Source organism: Manis pentadactyla, chromosome 4 (genome assembly GCF_030020395.1).
Source record: "Manis pentadactyla isolate mManPen7 chromosome 4, mManPen7.hap1, whole genome shotgun sequence".
NCBI lineage: Eukaryota > Metazoa > Chordata > Mammalia > Pholidota > Manidae > Manis > Manis pentadactyla.
In genome coordinates, this window is record NC_080022.1 from 168,553,105 (window position 1) to 168,570,938 (window position 17,834).

Consider the following 17,834-nt stretch of genomic DNA (forward strand, 5'->3'; position numbering starts at 1 on the left):
AATATCTTTTCCAGTTTACAAAAGGAAGAGAGTTGTGAAGCAAGCGGTCTAAGGTCCTGGGGTTGGAGGACGGTATGGAATAATTGCCATTTCTGGCTAACATTAATGGCATTTAAAACCACCTCATACATAGTTACACACTCAAGTGCTTCTGACTCTTAAACTAAACTGTAGGCAAAGTCTGGAGCAGTGTCACCTCTCTCCTCTATTCTGGAGTCTTAGGCTTTGGGGTTCGCACTCCTCAGGCTCTATGCCCCAATCATGTGCACCCAGTTCCTGCGCCTCCCCACCTCCCCACAGGGTTGGCATCATTTTGCAACTCTAGAAATAAATGCCTTCCTCACTGCCTCTTGCCTCCCTGGATTCCCACCAAAGTATCCTAATAGGTCATCCACTCTAGCGTCCCTTTAAGCTGTCATTTTTAAACAATTCAGTGATTTATAGAATTGTGAAACCATCACTACAATCCAGTTACAGAAAATTTCAATCAACCTAAAATAAGTCTCTCCTGCCTGTTTGGAGTCAATTCAGCTCCCAGCAGCTTTAGACAACCCCTGATCTGCTTTCTGTCTATAAACTTGACTTCTCTGCACATTTCATAAATAGAATGATACAATATCATCTTTTGTTTCTGGCTTCTTTCCTTCAGGATAAAGTTTTTTAGATTCATCCTTGCTATAGCATGTACCAGTTTGTACATGTAAAAGTAGTTTTTAACTTTTTATTGCTAAGTAGTATCCCATTATATAGATATACTGAAAGGAAAGGAGCGACGCACAGCAGCAATTCACTGGAGAATTCCGCTTTATTAGGGAAAGGTGCTGGGTTATATAGGAAGGGGCATGGGGTGATTGTGGTGTTACTTCTATGGGGCTGGTGGCTATTGGCTAGGTGCTGGGATTAGGGGGCGAGCGGTGATTGGGCTTCAGGTGGCGCCGGCGGGAACCGAGGACCCGGAAGAGAAGCAGGAGGTTCACCATCTTATGGGTGGGGGCCCTTCATATACCACCTTTTGTTTATCTGTTCAATGCCAGTTGATGGACATTTCAGTTTCCAGTTTTTGCCTGTTCGGAATAATGCTGCAATGGATGTTCATGTAAGTGTCTTTGTATGTGTGTTTTCATTTCTCTTGGGTAGATTCCTAGGAGTAGAATTGCTGGATTGTGTAGTAAGTTTATAGTTAACTTTTCAAGAAACTGTCAAACTTTAAAAAAGTGGCTGTACCATTTTCCAATCCCACCAGCAATACATGAGGATTTGTTTCCCCATATCCTTGTCAATACTTGTCTCTCTTTGACTATAGCCATCCTCTGAATGTGAGGTGGTATATCATTTTGGTTTTAATTTGCATTTTTCTAATGACTAATGATGTTGAGCACCTTTTCATGTGCTTATTAGCCATTAATGTATCATATTTGGAAAACATATATTCAAATTTTCTGCCCATTTTTAATTGGGTTGTTTGTTGCAACCCAATTGATTCACAAGACTCCTATATATTCTGGATACAAAGTCCATAATCAGGTATATGATCCCAGTCTGACAACTTTTTTTTTTCAGTTTTTTAAATTATATTTCGGCAAGAGCAAAAATTTTGATCTTAGTGAAGTCTAATTTACCGATTTTTTCTTTTGTAGTTTGTGCTTTTGCTGTTATATCTGAGATCTTTGCCTAACCCAAGGTCACAAAGATTTTCTCCTATGGTTTCTTCTAAAAGTCTTATAATTTAGCTATTACATTTAGGTCTGTGATCTTTTTTGAGTTAATTTTTGTACATGTGTCAACAAGGATCAAAATTCATCTTTGGCATGTAGATATTCAATCATCCCAGAACTGTTTGTCGAAAAGACTATCCATTTGTTCATTGAATTGTCTTGGCAACTTTGTCAAAAATCAATTGACCAGAACTGTAAGGGTTTATATTTGGACTCTTGAATCTGTTCCATTGATCTATACATCTATTCTGTTGTTTTATTTTAAAAATTCAGGTACAATTTATACACAGTAAAATTCACCTACTTCAGTATAGCTTTTCTGTGAGTCCTGACACACACAGTTGTACATTCATCACCATGACTGAAAGGAAAGGAGCGACACACAGCAGCAATTCACCAGAGAATTCCGCTTTATTAGGGAAAGGTGCTGGGTTATATAGGAAGAGGCATGGGGTGATTGTGGTGTCACTTCTACGGGGCTGGTGGCTACTGGCTAGGTGCTGGGATTAGGGGGGCGAGGGGTGATTGGGGTTCAGGTGGCGCCGGCGGGAACCGAGGACCCGGAAGAGAAGCAGGAAGTTCACCATCTTATGGGTGGGGGCCCTTCATTCCCCCTTTCTCCTCTATGGGGTTGTGGACGTTGCTTTCTCTCTGACTGCTTCCTGCTGAACGGGGGCGGAGAAGAGAGTGAGGGCTTGAGGACTGGGAGGAAAGGGTTGATAGGACTCCCCACAGTAAGGACGAGTAGATGTGGACTTCTTCAGGTTGGAAATCAATGAAGGTTCTTTGTAACTATAGGTCGAGGACTTGTTGATTCTAATGGTGCCAAGAGGATACGGGTGCCAGAAGCCAGGCGTCTGCGGCCATTGTTTCCAGGAACAGTTTCCAGCGGAGAGAGGGGTCCATCTCAGCGTGTGGTGAGGAGGTTACGTGAGGGTGAGGGATCTTCTGTGGCTAAAAGCTGGTAGTTCCTGAGTAAAAGCTGGTTGAAAGTTTGATTAGAGATTTTACCAACTTGGGATTTGATAAACTTTACTATACAAGGCAAGAAGAGACAGGCGAGAAGAATGATTATTATAGAGCCTGCAATGGGCCACAGCCAGGTGAGGAAGGGGTTTGTTAGTATTGAAGAGAATGGGTTGGAGGAGTAATACTGTGGGTACCGGGAGTTACCCATGTAGTGAATGGTGCAAGACCAGTAGGGACATCTCTGTAGGTGTCTGGCCATCGCCTGCAACAGGCTTGTTTTTGGTCATAGAGGAAGCAGAGGTAGGGAGAATGAAGTTAGCTGCTAGTGAACACTTCGGTGGAGGGAGGAAAGTGGAGGTTAAGGCTCGGAGCAGCCTTTCAGAGGGCAGTCTGATGTGGCAATGAGGACAGTAATTTTTGTTTGATGCTGTAAGTCTGTCTGACTTTGAATCGCCATACAAAGGAGGCTGGGGTGGTGGGGAAGACAATAGGAATGAGGAAAAAAGGCGAGAGAGAGCGAGGGAGCAGTAAAGGAGGAAAAAGTCATGATTCGGGTATGGATGGCAAAGGGGGTGAACGGGATTTTGGAGGAAAGAGGACAGTAAGGTCAGGAGTCTGGAGGGAGGGAGAGTCTGTAAACTTTTGTAGGTTAAGAGATCCTTTAGGTGATGTGGGGACAGAATGGTAAGGGGCGCCCCGAATGTCAGCTTATGAGCTTCCTTCTGCAAGAGCTGTCCAGCGGCTAATGCCCGTAGGCAGGGGGCCCATCCCCGAACTGTGGGGTCTAATTGCTTGGAAAGATAAGCTACTGGGGCAAAGGATGGGCCATAATATTGGCCTAGGACTCCTAGAGCTTGACTGGACCTCTCATGAATGTATAATGAGAAGGGCTTCGACAAATCAGGAAGATGGAGAGCTGGGGCTTCCACAAGGGCTCCACGGAGCTTAATGAAGGAGTGTCGGGGTGAGGAGGATAATGGTTCTTCAGGGGGGCCCTTGCTGAGGTCGTATAGGGGTCTTGCCAACAGGGAGAAGTTAGGGATCCACGCTCTAAAATACCCAGCCAGGCCTAGAAAGGAAAGGATTTCTGTCTTGGTTTTGGGAATGGGCAGGTCAGAGAGGAGTTGTTTTCTGTCTAAGGTAATGGACTTTCTTTGTTGAGATAGAAGGAATCCGAGGTAAGTGACAGAAGGGGAAGAGATTTGAGCTTTGACGGGGGATACCCGGTAACCTCTGGAAGCTAGAAGGTTAAGTAGGGAGGCAGTGTCAAGTTGAGACTGTTCCCACGAGGGACTGCAGAGTAGAAGATCGTCCACATATTGTAATAAGGTGGACTCGGAGTGATCATGATGAAACTGTTTGAGGTCCTGAGCTAGGACTTGTCCAAAAATATGGGGACTATCTCGGAAGCCTTGTGGCAAAACTGTCCAAGTGAGTTGTTCAGAATGTCTTGTGTATGGGTCTGTCCAGGTGAAGGTGAAAAAATCTTGGGAGGAGGGGTCCAGAGGGATAGAAAAAAAAAATGCGTCCTTGAGATCTAGGACTGAGAAGTGGGAGGCCGAGGCAGGGATCTGCGATAAAAGGGTGTATGGATTTGGGACTGAGGGATGGATAGGGACGATGGCCATGTTGATGAGGTGAAGGTCTTGGACGAGGTGGAAAGATCTGTTGGTTTTTTTAACAGCTAATATGGGGGTATTAAACGGGGAGTGAGTGGGTCTGAGGTAATTTTTGTTTAAAAAATCTTGAATGATGGGTTGGAGGCCTATGAGGGCTGAAGTGGTTAGGGGGTATTGGGCCTGACAGATATACTGAGAGGGGGTCACATAATTTGATAGAGGCATGAGGACATAGAGCTCCGGAGGGGCTTGTAATGTCCCAAACTTTGGGATTTACAGGGTGTATGAGGGCAGAACTGGAGCTTTCATTGGGTAGAGGGGGGTCGTCGGCTATGAGGGCCATCAGAACGGGAGTACTGGGGGCTGTGGAGTGGATATAGTTATGGAAACATGGAGGAGAGAAAGGATGTCCCGTCCTAGTAAGGGGATGGGACACTGGGGCATAACCAGGAAGGAGTGGGAGAAAGGTATGGGATTGTCCTGGATTGTGCATAAAAGGGGGGGGTTTAATGGGAAAATCTGTTTACCTCCTACCCCGACTATAGGAGTAATGGCAGGCGTGGTAGGGCCCCGGTATTCTCGCAAGACTGAGAAGGTGGCTCCTGTATCTAGGAGGAAGGAGATGGGGCGACCGTCTACTATTAAGGTAACCCTGGGCTCCTGGTTGGTGATGGAAATGGTCAGGCGAGAAGCCCCCGGGCCCCGTCAATCTTCTTCCGCCAGCCCCACTACGGCGGGCTTAGGATGGGGGTTGTTCATCCAGCCTCCCCTTCAGGTGGCTGGGCAATCAGACCCCCAGTGGCCCTTTTTGTGGCATCTGGGGCATGGGGTGGTAGGAGATCTGGGGGAGGGGCACGCCCTTGACCAATGTCCTTGTCGGCACTTGAAACAAGCTCCTGTGGGGGGGGGCTTGTTTGTAGAGGGGCGCCCAGGTTGTGGTTTTATCAGCTGGGCCAACATTTGGAAATTGGCCTGACCAGCCTTTTGTTTACGGTGTTCTTTCTCCTCCTCCCGGTTATGGAAGACTTTAAAGGCCACTGTTAGGATCTCAGTCTGTGGGGTAGCGGGGCCCTGTTCTAACTTTTTGAGTTTAGCTGTAATGTCGGGGTAGCTTTGAGCTAGGAAGTATGTCATGAGGACATGTCTCCCGTCAGGCGTTTCTGGGTCCAGGCTGGTAACTGTAATAGGGCTTGAGTGAGTCTGTCTAAGAACTCAGAGGGAGCTTCCTCCCTCCTTTGAATTATGTCTTGGAGCTTTTGAAAATTGACTACTTTATGAGCTGCATTTTTCACACCTGCTATTAAGCAGCAGGCGAAGATATCTCGAGAGCGGAGACTGACGGTGGTGTTATAATCCCAGTGTGGGTCTTGTTCGGGGACAGCGGTGGGGCCAGGAGGATAGGTGGGGTCAGTCCTGTGGGTTTCGGTGGCGTGCGTTTGGGCGAAGTCCCAAACTCGTCTTTGCTCTTCAGGAAGGAGGGTGTTGGCCAGGAGCATGAAAATGTCATGATGTGTGAGGCTGTATGACTGGAGGGTCCATTGAAACTCCCTGATATATGTCGTGGGATCAGTGGAAAAGGAACCTAGGCATTTCTCAAGTTGGGCTAAATCTCCTAAGGAGAAAGGGACGTGAACGCGCACGATGCCTTCGGGTCCTGCTACCTCCTGGAGGGGGGCGATAATTTTGGGAGGCCCTCGGGACCGAGTCTGAGGGGGACTGAAGGGTTCTGGCTCAGTCTGTGGGGGAGAAACAGGTGATGGGGGCAAAGACGGAGGAGGCTCCTGGGACTTAGAGGGGGGCTGAAAGTCTCGGGCTTGATCTGCAGGGGGGTGAGGTGGGGGAGGAGATGGTGGGGGAGGAAGGGGGAGGGGCTGTTGTAGGAAAGGAGGGGGAAGGGAGTGGGCGGGAGGCTTCTGCGGGGGAGATGGCTTGCAGGCTGGGAGAACTTGGGGGGAGGCGGGGGGGGCAGCAGCGAGGGGGACGGGAGGAGGAGGCGGAAAGCCTCGGTATAGGGAGTCTCCTTCCATTTTTTCAGGCGCTGGCAGTAGTTAAAGAGATCGCGAGTGATGTTAGGATCAAGAGTTCCCCTGCGGGCCATTGGTTGTGATTGTCTAGGGGGTATGTCGGCCAATCTTGGGAGCAGTATTTACGGAGAAGTTTTGGTTTTATATCAGGCGTCAGGGAGAGGGTGGCTAGATGCTTGAGCAGGCATTCCAGAGGTGAGCTTTCAGGGAGGGATGAGGAGGCTCCCAAGGCTAAAGGACAGAGAAGGAGACAAACAGGGGAAGACGAACGGAGATCCTCGGACTGGGAGCAGACGGCAAGGAGACAAAGGGCGTCCCCGATGATCCTTGGGGGTCTGCGGAAACTCGTATACGAGTCGGTTTCTTAGGAAGTGTGGGTCGTCACCCAGACCTCTCTAAGAAGGCAGAGTGCCGGAGTCACGAGGTACCTAGTACTAGGAGTTTTCGGCGGAAGGAATTTTCTGCGGAAGGAACGGAAGGAGGGGGTGGGGGGAAAGGGAGCGTTCTCATCCGCAAAGGAGTCACCTCGTTTATGGCTGTTGGAGGGGGGCCTGAGGGTCCACCGCAGCCGTGAAGGCCTGAGGCAGGGAGAGTTCCCTCCTCGTCGGGGAAGAGCGGCCTGCTCCGGGGGAAAACTTACCCAAAGGCCAAAGAGGAGTGGTGAGTGTGAGGAGCCAGCGCCGGAAAAAGAGGACGAGGGCAAGCTGCTGCTAGTGTCGGGGGGAAGTCGGGGCCCAGTTGGGGTGTCCCGTCTCCCGGGTTTCGGCACCAATGAAAGGAAAGGAGCAACACAGCAACAATTCACCGGAGAATTCCGCTTTATTAGGGAAGGGTGCTGGGTTATATAGGAAGGGGCATGGGGTGATTGTGGTGTCACCTCTATGGGGCTGGTGGCTATTGGCTAGGTGCTGGGATTAGGGGGACGAGGGGTGATTGGGCTTCAGGTGGCACCGGCGGGAACCGAGGACCCAGAAGAGAAGCAGGAATTTCGCCATCTTATGGGTGAGGGCCCTTCAATAACAAAGATACACAGCAACTCCATTACCTCCTCACAAGTCCCTGTGTCCCCCACTGTCAACCCCTCTCCCACCTCCTCAACCCCAGATTTGCTTTCTGTCCTATGCTTCTGTCCCCTCCAGAAAGCCATTTAAATGGAATCCTATAGCACTCAGCTGAGTCTGGCTTCCCTCTCTCAAACCCACCCTTCAACATCCAGACTGATCTCTCCAAAATATAAATTGTCTGTTCCTCTGTGCCTTAACTTAAATTTAGAGATACCCTGCTGGGTCTGGCCTTTGCTCATAGTTCTTGCTAGTCTGGACAGACAGGATAGATGGCTTTTAAATCTACTTTGCCAAACAACTACCTGAGGGCTTGTCAATACCACACATTCCTGGGTCTTGGCCCCAGAGACTGAGATGCAGTAAGAGGGGAGGAGTCCATGGATCTGTTCTTAAACAAGCCTAGGGAGATTTGGAGGCAGTCACAGGCCACACTTTGAGGAAAACAGGTGAGTCCAAAGCACTTGCCTTTCCCCACATCTTCCATACCTGCTCTGGCTTACCTGTGTGGCCTCCTCTCCTTCCTTCCCCACCTCTGCTTTGCCTCTGCATGCTGCACCCCCTCTGGTCAAGGGCTTTGGCACTTGCTCCCTCATCATGAGAAGTGCCTCTCATTCCATCCGCCAATCCCAACATCCTCCCTGCCCCAGACAACTTCCCTTCTGCTCAATTGTCACTTCCATGGAGAAGTCTTCCCTAACTCCCTGGATGAGTCATTCTCCCAACATTGTCACCTGCCATTTCTTATTTGTGTGATTCTTTAAAGTCAGTCTCCCTGATGGGGTTGCATGAGGATAAGGGCGGGTCTGTTTTTGTTGCTCACCACTGTATCCCTAAGACCAAGCACAGGGTTGGCATATAGTAGGTACTTAGCAAATTAGTTGATGACATGAAGGAACGATTGAGTGAATTGTGTACTGTGCTTTGCACAAGCTGCTCCTTGGCCCAGGTGACCTTGCCCCTCTCCCCATTTCTTTGCTTAATCTGCCCATACTGGTTTTTGGAGGAAAACCCAGTTTGGAGAGTGGAGGATGGAACCACTTCTGAAGGTCCTCCCTCCCCCACCTCCGAGGGCGGGGCGGAGGGAGGGAGCAGACCTCTTTTCACCCTGTGAATTGTTTACCCAACTGCCGCCTATTTCAGACTGGGAGGTGTCCACTCCCTTTGATCTAGGCCTCCCACTTGGCCCTTGTTTGCCTACTGTGGAAGGACAGGGCCCAAAGGGGAGTCCCCTGGCACTTGGCCAGAGCTTTCCCCAGATTCCTACTCTCTACTATGAGACCCTGTCTAACCCTTTCAATTTCAGAAGAAGCTGAAACCCTGGACTTTGCTCAGAAGGGAGGGCATACTATGGGAGTCTCTGAGGGGTTAGGGTGCAGCCTGTTGGCCAGACTGGCTGGGGGTCAAGGGGCAGGACGTGTCCTGGACACCCCTCTGGCGGGCTTCCCTCTTTCGCAGACTGCTCTTTGCCCCAGCAGGTGCGACGCAGCGCCAATAAACACACCACGTATCGCGGGCAGCAAAGGGGAAGAGTGGGCGGGGCCGTTTCCCTTCCCTTCCCTACCCCAGTGCCCACCGCCCCTCCCCCAGGTCACGAGGACTCTAGATTTTCGCTCTCCAGGATGTTCAGTTCGACTGTCTTCCCCGCCTCTCCCCTGACACCTGCTGCCAGGTTAGGAAGGGCAAAACAATCCCAGCCGGCGTAGTGTCAGGGAGTCCCCGCCCCTCCTCCTGTGCTTCCTCCCACCAGGTCCCTCCTCCAGGCCCCGCCCCCACCTGCGCAAGGTAGCTTTAGTTTCCTTGGGCCTGGAGCCCGGACACACAGGGCTCACCCTTCCCCAACCCCAGTTCTACGTCCGAAGTCGATACACTCTCTTACCACCTGTGTGGAGAAGAGGGAGTGGATTTGAAATCAAGTCCAGGTATCTGGGGTCCCTAGACAGAGTCGGAGTTGGGATCCTGTGTCCTGCTATTCCTGCTGGGGCTTCACCAGGTAAGGGGACCGAGATAGGTTCCAGACAAGCTGTTCCCACCCCGAGTCGTACCAGGGCCCCCGGCTGTGCCCGTCTCAGGGCTCAGAGCTGGTTGGTTGTTCAGGTGGGTGGACGGGCGGCCGCCGGGCTTTCCACTTCTCAGTGATGTCAGGCCAAGGGCGGGGGCAGGAGGATAGGTAGTTAATGGCCTCGCATCTCTCTTCCTAAATCCGTGGCCCCAGCCAGGTGTACCGACGCCCAGGGTCCAGGTAAGAACCAAAGCCGGCACTTCATTTTGGATGCGGGGCAGCCACGTCCGGGGTCAATGTAGAAAGATTCGGCTTCCAGCTGTGTCACCCCGCGGCCTCACTTTCTCTTTCCCTCCATCCAGCCCCCTCCTCACCAGCTGCCCCCAGCCTTTCCCTGTTATCATTTCTTGCTCTCCTTCCTTATTCCGTCCTTCCCGCCCTGTACCCTCTCCCGCCGCCCTTAGGTCCCCGGACAAAGCAGCTGATGGGGATGGCAAGTGAGATCTTAGGTTCCCTCCTCCCGCAGACGCGGCTTTCCCGCTGAAACTAGCCCTCCCCACACTCCCTGAAAGAGAGCTAGGAGGGGTCCGAATACCGAGGGAGCTGCCCCGAGTCAGCTTTTACCCCAGTTAGAATTTCCCCAAGTCTCTACTAAAGACAGCCGACTCTGCAGGAGGAGGGGAGACTCCAGGTTGGAGGGAAGGGGCAGAAACTTTGAGGGATTCTCTAAATTGCTAGAGCTCTGTCTCTCCGGAATGTAGCCCTGCTCGAGAACACAGGTTCCTGCGCTCGGATGGGAAAGGGGGTGGGGCAGGCCCGGGGGTCCTTCCTGGCTTCAGAATGAAGTGGGCTCGGAAGGCTGGGGGGCTGGGTGCTGGGGGGGTTCCCAGCCCAGAGAAGCCTGGGATGAGTGTGTGTACTCGTTGGGTGGGCACATGGTCACGTCTGTTTGAATAGGCTGCGGGAAGACCCGAGTACGGGTTCTGGGTCTGGCGCTCACGTGGGGGGTGGAGCACGCACCTGCCTGCCGCTGGAAGACAGCCCACTCCCACTGCCCCTCAAGAATGCACCCTCCTGGTCTGCCTGTCCTGGACTCTGCTCTCCCCACTCCCCGATATCATGCTGGGGGTGGGGGGACCTCCCTGAAGGAAAGCAGCCTGTAATGATTAACTCCCCAGACACTCCAGCATTCTTCCCAAATTAAACTTTAAAAGAATTGCCCCCCCTTCTCCCATTGGGCGTTTTTTTCCTGCATGAGGGAGTGGGCGGGACCACAGGGTCCTGGGCCCTCCCCCCACTCCAGGTCACCCAGGGGTTCTTGCCTCGTTACCTGGGCCCCGCACCCTGAGATCTCCCCGAAAGGTCGAGCCTTACCCCCTACAATCCCGATGGAGGCGGGGCGCTCCCGCAGCCTCCAGGTCCCCAGCCCAGGCCTCTGCTGTGCCAGCCCTTCCCCCAACCCTGGGAAGCACCGAAGGTGGCCTTGTTTTCGATCGGCTGTAAACACCGGGCCCTGCCGGTAGGGCAAGATCCAGGAAGTAAACAAGGAGGCAGGAGCCTGAGAGGGCGGGAAGGAGCGTGGGGCGGGAGCCGCCGGGACAGCAGGGGCGGATGGGGTGGGCGCGGCGCGGACCCTCGGTGTTGAGGGGACAGATTGATTTAGGGGTCGGTTTCTTCAACAGAAGGCCCCAGTTTGAAAGCTTAACATCTCTTAGGAGGGGGACCCCATTCACCTCCCATTCCATCTCTGGTCTTGACTGTCCCACTCTTCTCTCGCCTTAGAAGGGTCTCGAGGGCAGGACGGAGGGATCTGAAGGCCAAAGCCTTGAGTCAGCCCCCAGGCCCTCTGAGGCCAGGCCCTGTGATCCGAGTTCGGTCTACTCCCCTCCCGCCTTTCAAACACTGCTGACTGCTCCCAGAGTATCCTGTGAGTCCCTCGGAGCGCAGCCCCTGCAGCCCCCGCTGCTAGTCCTCTCCTCAGAGGTTGCGTGGGGAGGAGTTAGGGGCCTCGTGTTTTGGTGTTGATACACTGGTGTCTGTTGGTCAATGGTGGGTGTGTTTTATCCTTAGTAGGACCCTGAGTTCCCACCGTGGCTCCCTTTCCTGGCCTTTCCCTGGGTGCCTGTGTCTGTCCTCTTGGGCGTTTTGACTTTCCACTCCCGCTCCCGTGGTAACCCCCTGGCCAGGACACCCAAAGAGTGCATCAGCCCAGGAGTGATGCAGATGAGTCCGCCCCCGGCTAGCGCAGGGCAGAATGAAAGGCTGGTAGGCCTCAGACAGGATAAGGAGCCCCGCACAGTGTCTGGGTGAGCAGGGTCATCACTGGGAGGTCAGCTGTACTCCAGATGAGCCTCTGAATCCAGGCCATGCCTTTATTCTCTCCTTTCTGGGTAAGGGGGCTCCTGGGCTGGGAGGTGGCTACAAACCAGGGACAAATTGCAGCTCCCACCTGGACTGGAGGAGTAGAGGTAGGCCAAGGGCAGGGAGGAGGAGATGATGTCAGAGTAGCCCCAGGCTGGCATCCTCCTCCCCCGTCCTGTTCCTGCCCTGTGCCTCCCCCAGTCCTCCCAGGCTGGTAGGGGGGTGGGTAGGGGCAGGGTTGTTTGTGTTTCTCCTAAGCCAGGAAGTTGTGCAGATGAGTCAAAGTTGAATGGAGAGCCCTAGGCAGTGCTGTCCCACCTCACCCTGACTCACCTGTCCCCCAAATCCCCTCATGCCCTCACATAAGGGTCAGGGGCCTGCCCATCCTAGGGTATCAGTTCCAGATGCCCCCGGCAGCCTAATAGTACTGGCCCAGTGTCTGGAGAGCAGGCCGGGGCTGAAACTGGCAAGCTGATTCAGGTCCTCCTAGGTCTCAGCCCAGCCAAAGGGGTCTTGCTTCCTGAGGGGGAGGGGCTCATGCTGCCTCTGTCCCCAGCGGGCATCTTTGCCTCATCTCACCTATCTTTACTCATCCTGGGTGCGCATGCAGCTCCTCTGAGTGATAAGGCATGAGGAAGACCCTGGCCCCGCCTGGGGAGTGCCTGGTGTCTTCAGACCAGTGGGTGGACAAGACAGGTTCACAGTAATTGGCACAGAAGCCCCAGCACTGTGATGAGAGGGAGCCCTTCAATCTAAATGTGGAAAATGAAGGAAGGCTTTCCAGAGGAGATAGCTCTGGTATTGAGGCTTCAAAAAAGTTGAGCAGGAGGAGGGGCCTGGGGAGGGTACACAGGGTTTGGGGGCTGCCCTCCACTGCCACTGCAGCTGAGCCCACCTCTTACCTTCCTGGTTTGAACCGCTCCCCACCTCCGTCTCCCCTTCAGTGTATCCATCACTCAAGCACTCCAGCAGGCGTTGCCACAACAGGCTCTGGCAACCAGGTCTGGCAACAAAGCGCTGGAAGAACCCAGGGCAGAGCCAGAGGAGTGAGTGCTCTGTGCTCGGAGACGAGGGTGGCTCTCTGTCATGACACTGAGGGCCTGAACCCCAAGACGGTCTGTGGGTCCTGGAGTCTGTTGCTGCCCAGTTTGCTGGGGGACCCTCTTAGCTCTTCTCCTGGGCGACTTGGGGCTAAAGGAAGAGCACTGGACTTGGAGGCCAAACACTGGGTTTCACTCCCTGGCTCACTTATGCTGGGGGCAAGAATGCTTCCTTCTCAGGGACTCAGGGTCTGCTTTTGTAAAATGGGCTTACCCTAAACTTCCCCAAAGTCTTCAGGGAAACTCCAGGCAGACAGGGTGCAGTGAGGTGCTGTGTAAATTCTCAGGGGCACCTTGACAACTATGTGAAGTTGGGAGGTCTGGGTCCTCTGGGCCCCTCTCCCAAGGACAGGAGCACAGGAATGGCTGCATTCAGCCCCCTCTTCTTCCTCAGGTGTTATGGAGCTGGGTCTGTCTCCACCTCATCTCAGCAGCTCCCCGGAAGACCTGTACCTGGCCCCTGGGACCCCTCCTGGGACTCCCCCGCTTCCCGATGCCCCTCTGCCTCGGGAGGTGAAGAGGTCCCAGCCTGTGCCCATTCCATCCAGCAGGTACAGTGGGGTGATGGGGCTGAGGAGGTTGGAGGTGGGAGTCAGCACTGGGCAACGCACAGAAGTTGGCAGTCAACTCCTACTCCCCACCCCCAGCCATAGGAAACTTCTTCGAGAGGAGGAGCTGCAGGCAACCTCTCTACCCTCCATTCCCAACCCCTTCCCTGAGCTCTGCAGTCCTCCTTCACAGACTCCCATTCTTGGGGGGCCCTCCAGTACAAGGGGGTTGCTCCCTCGAGATGCTACCTGCCCCCATGTAAGTCACCCCGGGGAAGAAAAGGCAGGGATATGGGGTGACTTGGGGCTGGGGGGATACAATGCCACTTCTGTGGAGGTGGGGGGCTTTGCTCAGGGGTCCCTGAGGGTATAGCAGGTGGGGGGAAGGGAAAGAACCACCCTTTGTTCTCCCTCAAGTCATCTGCAATTCCTGGGGTGCAGGTAGTAAAGGTGTACAGCGAAGATGGGGCCTGCCGGTCAGTGGAGGTGACAGCAGGTGTCACGGCTCGCTACGTGTGTGAAATGCTGGTGCAGCGAGCTCATGCCCTGAGCGATGAGAACTGGGGGCTGGTGGAGTGCCACCCGCAGCTAGCATTGGGTGAGTCAGGGTGCAGGGGGCTGTCTGGGCCAGGAAGCCACGCTTCACATCTTGGGCTAGGCAGGTGGCTCATGTGGGAGGTCTGGCTGGTGTCCACTGACCCCTGTTTCTTGCCCGTGGGCCCAGAGCGGGGCTTGGAGGACCATGAGTCCGTGGTGGAAGTGCAGGCTGCCTGGCCCATTGGTGGAGACAGCCGCTTTGTCTTCCGGAAGAACTTTGCCAAGTATGAACTGTTCAAGAGCACCTCAGTGAGTGTGTGAGGTGGGGTCTAGGCACTGGGACACCCTGATCCCCAGCTTAGATCCTCAGTCCCTGACTCCTTTCTCCCCCAGCACTCCTTGTTCCCAGAAAAAATGGTCTCCAGCTGTTTGGATGCGCACACGGGCCTATCCCATGAAGACCTCATCCAGGTGAGTAGATTCCCCTCAATCCATGGCATATGCATGATTTCCCAGGATCACCCTTGCTTCTCGACCCTTAAGCCTTATACCTCCTCCTCATGTGATGGGAAGAGCCCAGTGCCGTCCTAAGTGACTGTGGACAAGTCACTTTCCTTGCCTAAGTGTCAGTATCTGTTAAGTGGGGACAATAAATGCATATGGAGCACCACCTGTTGGAAAAGCAGATCCTGTGAATGAGTTGAGTGAGTGAGTGAGTGAGTGAGTGAGTGAGTGAGTGAGTGTGTGTGTGTGTGTGTGTGTGTGTGTGTGTGTGTGTGTCCTCTCTAGGCTGCTTACCCTCTCCCTGCTGTCCTCTGGCCTCAGAACTTCCTGAATGCAGGCAGCTTCCCGGAGATCCAGGGCTTCCTGCAACTGCGGGGGTCAGGACACAAGCTCTGGAAACGATTCTTCTGCTTCTTGCGCCGGTCTGGCCTCTATTACTCCACCAAGGGCACCTCCAAGGTGAGGTCTTGAGGGTGGTGGTCCCGTCCTGGTCCCTCCTGGACCTTTCTTCCCCCGGGCCCTGAGACCCTCAGCTGCTCCTCTTTCCTTCCAGCTTTCCTAAGCCAGGATGTAGCAGTGGGAAAGGCAGGTGAACTGAGTTTGAGTCCTGGCTTGGCTTCTGTTTGCTCTGTGTCCTGGGGTACTTCTCTGCCCTTCTCTGGGCCTGAATCTGGCCAGCTGGCTTAGGGTCTGCCTGTGACAAGTCCTGCTCACCCATGCCGTGCAGGACCCAAGGCACCTGCAGTACATAGCAGATGTGAACGAGTCCAGTGCGTATGTGGTGACCCAGGGCCGCAAGCTCTACGGGATGCCCACAGACTTCGGCTTCTGTATCAAGGTGAAGACACTGGCCTGGCCTGGGAGGGAGCTGGAACTGCTCAGGGCCTAGGATCCTACCTGGGGCTTCTGAACTCCAGCTGGGGTGCCTAGACTCCTCCCTGCACCCTACCCAACCCCATGGAGACAGGAGACAGACCTCTGGTCCCAAAGGCAGATAGGGGACCAGCCAGTTTTCTCTTCCCACAGCTGAACAAGCTTCGGAACGGCCACAAGGCACTTCGTGTCTTCTGCAGTGAGGATGAGCAGAGCCGTACCTGCTGGCTAGCTGCTTTCCGCCTCTTCAAGGTGAGGACCCGGCAGGATCTGTGGCATGAGGTGGGGGTTATAGCTCGGCCCTCAGGAAGTTTTCAGAATGAGGGGGCATCACAGCCTTCCTCTCTCAGAATCCCTGGTCCAAGCTGGAGTCACAGCTCTGGCATCAGGGGGCTCCTTATCCAGGGGCAGAGACAGAGCCCTGCTCCTAGGAGTCCTGGTCTGGGGGCGGGGGTGCCACAGCCCAGGCCCCAGCACCTGTGTGACCTCAGGTTCTTTATCCCTCCAACCCCCCAGTATGGGGTGCAGCTGTATAGGAATTATCAGCTGGCACAGTCTCGCCACCTGCACCCATCCGGTGTGGGCTCTCCGCCCTTGGTGAGTGTGCACAGGGAGGTTAGGTGGGGGTGTGCACCCAGGCCCCATCCCAGGGACACCTGGGCCATCTTCTGACCCTTCCCCATCCTGTCACATCCCCAGAGGAGTGTCTTGGATAACACCCTGGTAGCCATGGACTTCTCTGGCCGTGCTGGTCGTGTCATTGAGAACCCCAGGGAAGCGCTGAGTGCAGCCCTTGAGGAAGCCCAGGCCTGGAGGGTGAGGGGCCTGCACCCATCTGCATGTTTGTACTGGGGACCTTCTCTCCATATGGGTTTCCATGGAGTAGGAGGAAGAGAGGGGTAAGGGGAGGCGGAGGCCCCCAGCTGCAGGAAGGGGCTCTGCCTTCTTGAGGTGCCAGCTAACACCCCGGCCAAGCCCTGATTCCCCCATCCCCCACTGCTCTGCAGAAGAAGACAAACCACCGACTCAGCCTGCCCACCCCAGCCTCAGGCACGAGCCTCAGTGCAGGTGGGTGAAGGCCTAGTGTCCCCAGGGGTGGGGGCTGCCGTGGCTTGTCTGAGCACTCCCAGGGCAGTGGGAGGGGGTTAGTATGAGTGTCCCCTCCCTGGAGTGACTGCCCACCTGTGCCCCCCCTACACCAGCCATCCACCGCACTCAACCCTGGTTCCATGGACGCATTTCCCGAGAGGAGAGCCAGCGGCTCATCAGGCAGCAGGGCCTGGTAGACGGGTAAGGGGCAGGGCTGGGCAGGGGATAAGAGAGACCCTGGGTCAAGGACGAGCCATGTCCCCCCAGGTAATGTTGCCTGCCTGTCTCCTGGCAGGCTGTTCCTTGTCCGAGAGAGTCAGCGGAACCCACAGGGCTTTGTCCTCTCTTTGTGCCACCTGCAGAAAGTTAAACATTATCTTATCCTGCCGGTGAGTAGTTCTCTTCCTCCCCAAGGGTCCCAGATTCTTGAAGTGGAGACACAGACTCATCAGGCCCCCTCAAGAAGCCCCCCTGGCCTCCACTGTATCTGGGTTCCCTGCTCTCTCCTTTCTGCCCACATGAGCAATGGAGACCTCAGCGCTGGCCCAGGAGGGAGCTCCAGCCTCATGCCCCTCGCTAACCTTCTACCCCTTATGGCTGCACCCCAGAGCGAGGAGGAGGGCCGCCTTTACTTCAGCATGGACGATGGCCACACTCGCTTCACTGACCTGCTGCAGCTTGTGGAGTTCCACCAGCTGAACCGTGGCATCCTGCCGTGCTTGCTGCGCCATTGCTGCACCCGTGTTGCCCTCTGACTGCCACAGAAGCAGGCACTTGTCTCAGCCTGCTCCAGGCTGCCCATCGTCCCCTCTGTTCATGGGGTGGACTTGGAGGCTGTGGGAGGTACAGGGTCATGGATAATTGGAGGGCTCCTCCACTCTAGAGAATTTTCTTTTCTCCTTTGCCTCAGGCGGAAAGTGCCCCCTATCTAGTCCACCCTTCTCTTCAAGGGAAGGCACTTGTTTGGTCCTCTCCCCTTCATGGAGCTCTTGGGCACTGCTTTGGGGCAGGGCATTATGGGAGAAATGGGGGCAGCCCAGGTGGTCTTGTGTCTCACATTTTGTACAGACTGAGAGGCCAGTTGATCTGCTCTGTTTTATACTAGTGGCAATAAAGATTATTTTTTGATACACCTATGTGTTCTGTCTTCTAAGACCTGACTAGCTGGAATAGCAAAGGAAGCAGGAGACCAGGGCACCAGGGCACCAGGCCTTGGTGAAAGTCTAGGACAGATAGAGGCCACGTACTGGTCAGTGTTTCTCGAGGGCAGGAGTGTTGGTCATCCGACGGTCTTCGAGACCCAGCATGGAGCCAGGTCCGCAGCGGGTGCCCAGTAATTGTTTGTCTAATGAATGAATGGACAGGGGATTGTCAACAGGTGAGATGTCTTGATAGAGCCTAAAGCTATGGAGGTAACTGTAACAAGGCCTGG

The 17,834-nt window shown here is 54.2% G+C and overlaps 1 protein-coding gene across 4 annotated transcripts; it reads left to right on the forward strand.

The window, feature by feature from the left end:
- Positions 1–9,181: 9,181 nt before the first annotated feature.
- GRB7 (growth factor receptor bound protein 7) lies at positions 9,182–17,534 on the forward strand. Of its 4 annotated transcripts, XM_057501454.1 has the most exons (15): positions 9,184–9,381; positions 13,246–13,402; positions 13,499–13,658; positions 13,841–13,997; positions 14,124–14,245; positions 14,330–14,407; positions 14,762–14,899; positions 15,168–15,278; positions 15,467–15,565; positions 15,830–15,910; positions 16,013–16,129; positions 16,321–16,381; positions 16,516–16,603; positions 16,698–16,791; positions 17,011–17,534. In XM_057501454.1, the coding sequence occupies exons 2-15, from the start codon at positions 13,251–13,253 to the stop codon at positions 17,155–17,157; spliced, it is 1,605 nt and encodes a 534-aa protein (XP_057357437.1). In that variant the 5' UTR covers positions 9,184–9,381; positions 13,246–13,250; the 3' UTR covers positions 17,158–17,534. The 4 variants fall into 4 exon arrangements, with proteins under 4 accessions (XP_057357436.1, XP_057357435.1, XP_057357438.1 ...); XM_057501452.1 differs by having other exon boundaries at positions 9,183–9,381; positions 16,698–17,534; XM_057501455.1 differs by lacking the exon at positions 16,698–16,791 and having other exon boundaries at positions 9,183–9,381.
- The last annotated feature ends 300 nt before the right edge of the window (positions 17,535–17,834 follow it).

Coding starts and splice junctions, on each gene's coding strand:
- GRB7 (XM_057501452.1), top strand. CDS start 13,251: ATGGAGCTGGGTCTGTCTCCACCTCATCTCAGCAGCTCCCCGGAAGAC. Junction 14,408..14,761: donor CCCATGAAGACCTCATCCAG/GTGAGTAGATTC, acceptor CTCTGGCCTCAG/AACTTCCTGAATGCAGGCAG. Junction 15,566..15,829: donor CTGCTTTCCGCCTCTTCAAG/GTGAGGACCCGG, acceptor CCAACCCCCCAG/TATGGGGTGCAGCTGTATAG.